Source organism: Psammomys obesus, unplaced genomic scaffold (genome assembly GCF_907164565.1).
Source record: "Psammomys obesus unplaced genomic scaffold, mPsaObe1.curated_primary_1811, whole genome shotgun sequence".
In the NCBI taxonomy this organism is placed as follows: domain Eukaryota; kingdom Metazoa; phylum Chordata; class Mammalia; order Rodentia; family Muridae; genus Psammomys; species Psammomys obesus.
Genome location: NW_026596064.1, coordinates 13,477,699 through 13,486,263, shown reverse-complemented (window position 1 = coordinate 13,486,263; position 8,565 = coordinate 13,477,699). Strand labels below are relative to the sequence as shown.

General features: G+C 46.4%; 1 protein-coding gene across 11 annotated transcripts in view; it reads left to right on the top strand.

Moving 5' to 3' along the window:
• Kalrn (kalirin RhoGEF kinase) overlaps nt 1–8,565 on the top strand; it is a 575,471-nt gene that overhangs the window by 308,745 nt on the left and 258,161 nt on the right. For 10 of the 11 annotated variants that reach the window (XM_055624991.1, XM_055624990.1, XM_055625009.1 and 7 more), the window contains 2 exons: nt 3,565–3,773; nt 7,337–7,511. In XM_055624991.1, the coding sequence (XP_055480966.1) occupies nt 3,565–3,773; nt 7,337–7,511 (384 nt within the window). The remainder of the gene's footprint in view (nt 1–3,564; nt 3,774–7,336; nt 7,512–8,565) is intronic. The other variant, XM_055624992.1, reaches the window with a different exon arrangement.

Here is an 8,565-nt window from a genome sequence, read left to right as displayed (position 1 = left end):
CCTCCTCCTCCTCCTCCTCCTCCTCCTCCTCCTCCTCCTCCTCCTCCGCTCCTCTTTGGTATCCTCCTCCTCCTCCTTTGCAGGGATTTGATGAGGAGGTTGATCCTGGCTGAGAAATGTAGTCTTGCTAGTGTTCTTTGACAACGGGAAGCTAGTGGTCTTACCACAAACAAACAAACATAAAGTGGGGGAGAGAAGAAAAGAGAGAGGTGCCCATATTGCCAATTACTTGCATTCACTCCAGTTCTTTGACAAAAAACATACATACATACATACATACATACATACATAAAGGAACCTTCTCCAGGAGGTGGGCAGGTGGGAGCTAGCTTCAATGTTCTGCCTTAAGACTGGCCACCTTCCAAACCTTGCAAGTCATCCCCTTCCTTGGGGGTGGGGCCGCTTACCCTTAACTCCTGCTTGACCCCAAGACAAACCTCTGGCCTTTTGTTTAGAGCGGACTGAGAGTCAGGTCTACCCAATACAGATTCCTTCGGAGATCCTGGCTTGCCAGGGTTGTCCCCTCCATCCCTGCCTTCAGTGAATTGTAGTAAATGAAGGAAAAGCTGCTGGGCTTTACTCTGAGGCCTTGAGTGAACCTGCTGTTTCAGGTTTCCTCTGCTCTGTTATGGCTGGCTCCTTTTTTTTTCTTTCTTCCTCCAATCATTTGTTAAAGGTTTTCCCTGGTACTTCTGTATAATAAAATGCCATCATGTAATGACGACATGGGAATGAAAGCTCCCTTTCTGGGAGATTTCTGTGTGGTGACTGAATATACACCTTTATGAAGGATTTAATAGACTCCCTTTGACTATGAAGACTAAAGTTCATAATTTTACCTCTGTCTGTTTCCAACATCAAAAGGCTTACTCTAATTAGGACCATAAAGGAAATAGAAGATAGTAATAAGATAACATTCAATCTCATTTCTTCCTCAAATTGAAGTCTTTTTTAATCCTATCGGCCTTCTTTGTGAACTCTTTTCAACCACAGGAGTCTGACAACTAAAATCATCTGATCATTTCATCACAGTTCTAGTCAGTCTTGAATAATGAGAGACCACATGAATGTTTCACACTGATTTGTTAAACAAGTCATAGTGTATCTACTGTGGTAGAGTATTACACAGCCATTTGGTAACCCATATGACTATCTGGAATGACCACAATTTTGACCACATATAGAATAAAGACTACAAATAAATATACCAAGAAGTTTAGGCTGTTGTGCTTGATTTAAAAAACAAACAAACAAACAAAAAAAAAAAAACCTGTATTTCTAGGCTAGAGAGATGACTCAGCAGTTAAGAGTGTTGGTTGCTTTTTCAGAGATCCTGAGTTTGGTTCTCAGCACCCATGTTGGGTAGCTGCAGCTCTAAGATATCTGACAACTTCTTCTAGCCTCCATGGTACCTGTATTCACATACATAAAGCACATACATACATATAAGTAATAAAATAAATAGTTTAACATGTATTTTCATTTTCAATATGTCCTCATATTGAGGCTGGACAAGACAACCCAACAGGAGGAAAAGAGTCTCAAGAGCATGCAAAAGAACCAGAGACACACTTACTTCTGTTAGGAATCTCACAAAAACACCAAGGTAACACCCATAACACACACACAGAGGACTGACTTGGTGCAGACCCATGCAGGCCCTGTGCCTGCTGCTTCAGTCTCTGAATCACACTCTTTAATAGCTACTTAAAGCAAAGAAAAACCACTTGATAAAGGGAGATGACAGGAATATGCTCAGCATTTTCTTCTGCACCCAGAGATCAGTGTCAACTGTGTGAATCTTTGAGTATTCAAAGATTCTCAGGCCACACAGGCAGCAGGCAGGTGCTGGTCTAGAGAGCTGGAAAAGGGAGAAATATCCCTGGCCACATCCTGAGACTGAAGTCCAGGTCGTCTATCTGTACAGACTGTCAAGGCAGAATTTTCTTTCCTTGTTGTGTTTCCATGGAAATGCTGCCATCCCTAGTCATTCTAAATACCATTTGTAAGATTTTTTGTTAATAAGTATGAGTGGTAAGTTAAAGAATATGTCCAGAGTCACCATATCAGCTCTTAGATAGCTGTATTAAATACCCACTTCTTTTTGGTTCTTTCCTTGTGAAATCACTCTATGTGCCCTTTATTTCTCATAAACACACACACACACATCACAAACACATATGCACACGTTTGTCTACCTGCCTTCCCAAGAATCAAACTAAAACAGTCCAGTCTTCAAACAGGATGACGGTCTCAAGAGCAGAACAACTTCTCTTCCATTTCAGTTACCAAACTGACCTATTTATTTAAGAAACAAAAATTAGTATCGTAAAGGCAGAATGAAACAGTATCCTCAAAGTGACTAAGGGAGAAGTTTGCCTTTGGGGATGGTGGTCTTTTCAGCATCCCTCAAGGTCACCATGTATGACAGAACAGCTAATCAGCAGGAAGAAATTATGATAAAGCCACTGCCATGCACCCCACACCCCCACTACCCACCCCACACCCTGCACATCTTTCTTCCTTGGCTATCCCCTTCCTTCTGGCTTTTCTTGGTTTCCCTTTCCTTAGGCTGCCCTGCTATGTATGAAAGACAGTAGCTGTGGCCAACCCTTCCTGGCTTCAGTGGTCACACCACTAAAGCTAACCTGCATTCATCACTGCAGGGCTCTCGTAACTACTCTACCCTGCTGGGTTCTAGAGAGCCCCAGATTAGGCCCATTCTTTTGGGTATAGCTATCTAAGTTTATAACCATGTGTGTTCTAAGAGAAAGGGTGGGACAGAGCAGGGACTTCATATTTAAGTAGGGAACAATGGACCATGATATAGCTCCATTAAAGCCAGAGGTCTAGAAATGGCTGAAGCATCCATTTCACTAGGTGACCTAGCATTTAGTGAACAAGTTTTCTTTCAGGAAGTCATCCTTCACTGCTTCCAGTGCTCATTTATTCAAAACACTAGACTTAGCTTCTTTAAAGTTGTCGAACAGTTAACGCCACCTTGGATAGAATGTGGAAGTATCTTGTACTTTCACTGAAGTCAAGAAAAGCTGCACCTTTTGTACTTAACTTTCTAAATAACCCAGCAATGTTAAAAAGAACCAAAGAGTTTAGCATGGCATCGCTTACACTTTCTCTTCACTCTGCTCCTCTTGGGTGGCGTCTTTTTGCATCTTTGCAATAAGATCAACTTGTATGTGCTGTTACAGTCAACTTCCAGGAAGCAGTCTCTAGCTGCCTGGAAGAAGTGTGCAGGGCCCTTCACTTTCTCCTTTCTAAGAGATAAAATATTTGTCCGCTCCAGTCTCCTGTTCATTCTGGTCTCCCAAAGATGAGGAACCTCTTTGCTCTAAGAGACCTGCAGGTTTTACTGAAATATTTGGTTTTCCGGTTCTTAGGCCGTGAAACTTGGCCAATATGGGTAACGAGTATCACTGTAGCAACACACACTGGCCTCTAGAGGTGCTGCTGACAACAGTGACTCCCGATCTGGGATGTGACTCCTCTGCGGCTTTTGTTGCCCTCTCTCTTCAGCGAGTTCAGTCTCTGCTCTCTCCCACACAGCTGTGGACATGGATGGAAGATCTGCAGAAGGAGGTGCTGGAGGATGTTTGTGCAGACTCCGTGGATGCGGTCCAGGAACTGATCAAGCAGTTCCAGCAGCAGCAGACCGCCACCCTGGATGCCACTCTCAATGTCATCAAGGAAGGCGAAGACCTTATCCAGCAGCTCAGGTCAGCGCCTCCCTCCCTGGGGGAGCCCACCGAGGCCAGGTCAGCATGGGCAGTGATTTCCATCGGGAAGTGCCTCGGGCTAGACACAAGATAAGTCCTGTCCCCGTCTTGACTCAGCCACAGCCTGCTTTGTGGTCCTGTGTGAGCTTCCATTTCTCTGTTTGTAAGACACACAAATGTCCGTTCCACGTCCAGCTTGAGTTCAGACGGAAGCATTCATTCAAGGAAAGCTCTGATGCTTCAGAGCATTGTTTATCACCTGGGATGATATTCAGCAAACAGTAAGAATAGCATTTTCATTAGGAATAATGATATGTTTGGCCATGCAGAGAAACAAACATTATTACATATAGTTTTATCCAGTTGCTGCATCCAGCACAGCAACAAGGATGAACCTGACTGACTGTGGGGAAATGAAGAACAGAAAAATACACAGACACACGGAAAATCTGGGATCAAATGAACTGGGGTCTCTGATGGAGAGGCCTCAGCAGCAGCCCTGGCTGCTCAGTGTTTATTTTACATAGTCGGCCAGAGAAGTGGGATTCTTGCACACAGCTGAATTAGAGGCAGGGTCTAGAGTATTCAGCTGACTCAAAGAGACAGGTTTATCTCAGTAGGGGCAGTCTCTAGTCTTTAGGCCATAAATATCCAAGGAGAGAAATCTACAGTGGGCATTCTCTGCATATATTATCAACATCCTCACAGACCAGAGAATGCCATCCCCCTGAGCCTCACCTTGGGAGCAGTGGGGGAGGCCATTTTCCTGTGGGTCTGAGGGCTATCGGTCCTTGATATAGCCATCTCATTGCTGGCTGCACACACACCCACTCAGGGCTTCCTCTGCGCCTTACAACCAGCATTTGATCTTCGGCCAAACTCTGAATTCCGTAGCCCCATTGCTTCCCTTTGGGACCCTGAGGATGAAGGGAAGGTTAGCCATTGTGACCTTTCAACAGTGCCTTCCTGTCTGCATAATGAAACTCCTTTGTTGTCAACGTTAACACACACAACTAAGTAAAACATGAAAACCCTGTTGAAAGCTGTGGATTTGTTTAGTATTGCCCACACCACTGATTGTTTTCTGTTGGCATCAATGTTTAGTTCCTGTCCCTGTCAAGGGCACTGGCTCCTCAGATAAAGTGTCACTAAGCCTTAGGCAAGCCCTCAGCAACCAGCCCCATGCCCAGGTGCTGCATAAATAGGATTTGATGGTGCTAATGATGCCTGCCCTCAGGGACTTGTTTCTGCCCCCAAATCACCAAGTTCTGGGACCTCTGCCAGCTATAGACAGAAATAATCTCATCGACAAGTCCCAGGCCAGCCCTGAGGCCTGAGGGTATTACTTTAGCTGGAGAAAGCTCCCCCGACCCATACCAATTGTCCAATTAAAAAAACAATGAAAAATTATCTTTAAGAGGCCTTGGCATGGTTTCTTTTTTTCTGCTTGAAATTAATCATTTCTGTTCTAAACATGCACATGAGATGTGCTGAGTTTCCCCATTATATACTAACAACACAGCCTCTTTGCCTTTTCCCCGATTCATCTTCATGAATATATAATGCATGAGTTTTGTCTGCCTACCTAGGAAAACCTACTGTCATTTGCTTCTAACAAGTCAAACTAGTGGGCAGCCACTTAGGCAGTCGGAGTGTCGACTGCCTTGTTTGTATAACTAAGGCACGTGCTTCAGACTCTCCGTTAGACGAAGGGTTCTCTGATGGTTTTGACAGACGTGAACTTTGAAACGCTTCCCACAAGCTGGCTGCCTGGTTTTCCTCTTCCTAGGGCTGAGCCTGCAGAGATGGCACACGTTCCTCACAACTGCTAGTCTTGCACGGTGCCCAAGGGCTAAAGCCTGCTCGGTGGTGGTAGAGGCTGTGATGTGGGTGATGCCTTCTCCACACTGTTTAAGAGGATGGATTTTAGCAAGTGCCCTGTGCACGTGTCCAAGAGCGCCAGTGGCATCACATCTATCCACTGGCCTGGCATTCTCCTGTGCTTCCCTCCCTACATCAGAGACTGTCGAAGAGTAGGAAGTGAGGGGAGCTTACGAACATAGGCAGGATCTCTCCTATACCTTGGAAACACACCTCCTCTGTGTCTGCGGTTGGAGTTCTGAGGTGGTTGTGGATCATCTCCGTGATTCCTAGTGGGACACTGCCCAGATGCCTCGTATGCTGTCTGAGGGGGTGATCTGAGAGAGCAGGCAGGTCCTCCTCATTGCAGAAACACCTCTGGACAAACACTTAAGGCATGTTATTACCCACACCTCTTGCTTATTCAGCACAACAGTGGAGATAGAAACTGTGCCCATTCCCACTCTGATGCCCCAAGAGTAGGAGGTAGGGCTAGGAGCTCTCTGGGTGGCTAGGAGCTACTTGACACAACAAGAGCTCTTAATTGTCTTCAGGAGCAGGCAGCACGAGCTCAGGCCCTGCCGCTTCTGAGGCAAGCCCAAGCTAAGAGGACTCTGCCTTTGGGACCTGCTGAGGAGAGAATTTAACACTCATGCTCTCTCCTTTGCCCGGTGACCTCTTGAGTCTCGTAAGAAACCAGGGCCTCAGCAGTAACAGGTGTGCAGGCTCATTTCCCATTTTAAAGCTCTGGCTTATTTCAGGTTCTGCAGAACTTAGGCTTCGGGAGCACTATAGCTTTCCCGTAAACAGTGTCATTGGTGGTCTCGCTTTCCTCCACAGTCATTTCCCCCGAACAAGACCATCTCTCTATAGCTCCGTTCCGCTCTGCGACCTGCTTCTTGTCCCTGCTACTTTTACGTAGACCGTGGAGGAAACGGCCCCCTCCCTTCTCCCTGGATGAGTCTGTCCATTCCCCAAATCAAAGCCCATCCCCTCTGAAACACTTGTCTTTTGTCCCAGCCTGTGCTCTCTAGCCTTACTCTCCCAGGCTGACTGTGTTGTAGGAAACCCTTGACACTTCCCTGTGCCCCTTCTGCATCAACAATGATTTCTGCCGCACGCTCCGGTCCCAACTCTCAACTGCCTACCGCACAGCAAACTGTGGGCTGGGGTTGATGATTTCCCAGGATCACCAGCCTATGTATGTCACAGCAGGAACCCGAATGATGTTTATAGACTTCCAGATCCTATGCTTTCCTAACTGTAGCCTGAAGTCTGCTTCGGAACACCGGCCCACGGTGTAACCCCAGCATTGTGAAGTTGGCGAATAATTTTGGAAGTAATTTAGGAAAGTTTTTCGGTTTTGCTTTCAGATTCCTTTGTCTACCTACCTTTATGTGTTCTGCTGTGTGTGTGTTTATTAGACTATACGTGTGATTTGGGCCATTCCGTTTCTGTGATATTTTATGCCCTTTCTCTTAGCTTATTTCATTCTATCCTTTGAGGATGGGAGAGTAGCAAGATTCGCAATTAAAGGTATGAATTTCAAAGAGTGTGAATTCATCTCTGCTTCTCCTACTTAGGAGATGGTGTCAGGCCGCAGTGGCACTTGCATAGATTGGCCTGTTAAATGTCTAACCTGATTTGCATCCTCTTTGCCAGGTGAGGAAAGCCACCCCGCTCCTCCATCACTTTTCACATAGTAAGGCCTCTTCCTCTCTTGTTTCCCCGCTCTGCCACAGGGACTCCGCCGTATCCAACAACAAGACGCCTCACAGTAGTTCTATCAGCCACATCGAGTCCGTCCTCCAGCAGCTGGACGATGCTCAGGTGCAGATGGAAGAGCTGTTTCACGAGCGGAAGATCAAGCTGGACATCTTCCTGCAGCTGCGCATCTTTGAACAGTACACCATCGAGGTAGGGGGCAGCCAGAGAAGAAGGCAGGAAGGGAGGAGGGAGAGAGACAGTGGATGTGCCCAGGGAAGCACTTCCAGGCCAGGCCCGCTGCTGCATCCTTAGACTGGCCACATGAAGAGGGGCGGCGTATCAGGGTATAACTTTAGAACTCACAGAATTCACATTCCGCTAGTATCTGTTCTCTTTAGTCCCCTTCATCCTGACTGCTGAGCAGAGCCCCCTGCTTACTTCCTGTCTGTGGATCACTTCCCTGGATAGCTTTGATCACTGGGACCTCTGGGAATCCGGCTTAGTTGTAGAGCCTAGTATGTATAACACCCTGAATTCCTAGCACCTCAGCAGTGTGTGTTTGGGGCGGGGTGTGAGTCAGTCTGGAGCAGGGCTCGGCGATTCAGTGAATCTCATCACGCAGAAGGCAAGGGCAGCCCGAGATAAGGCACGGCTTTGGTTTACCGTGTACTCTTCCATTCACTTCTGGAAGAGCGGAGTTAACATGGCGGCGGTGGTATCTGCCTCGCATAGTTAATATGTTTATTATTTTCTGTTTTGAAGCTGTAACTAAAGCTACACGAGCAGAGCTTCTGGGGTAGGGAAAGCACACATGGAACTGCTGCTTCTGAGGGTGGTAGAAGAGTCTCTTAAAAACACCCTTTTCTCTTTGCCCCTGACTGGTAGGATAGGGACGAGGCTAATCCTCCACCTAGCACATCTTCGCTGATTTTCATTCTTGTAGTGGTGGGAACAGAAGTCAGCACCTCACAGGAGCTAGTCAAGGGCTCTGCCACCGAACTCCACCTACCACTCCCTCTTAATTTTCCTCCTAGAAAGCTCCCTGAAGTTGGAGCATCAGGGCTTATAGGGACCAACCTTCCCAACTGTGTTTGCGGGAACGTCCATCAAACTAGTTGTGAAGGAATTGTTTTATTTTTAAATGTTGAAAATTTCAATATCCCAGTTACAATCTAACTCGGGACCGGAGGATTGTCTGGGAAATAGCTGCTTTTTTTCTTTGGTCCTGGAACAAAATGTTCATGTTCAGGATCTAAAGTGTAAA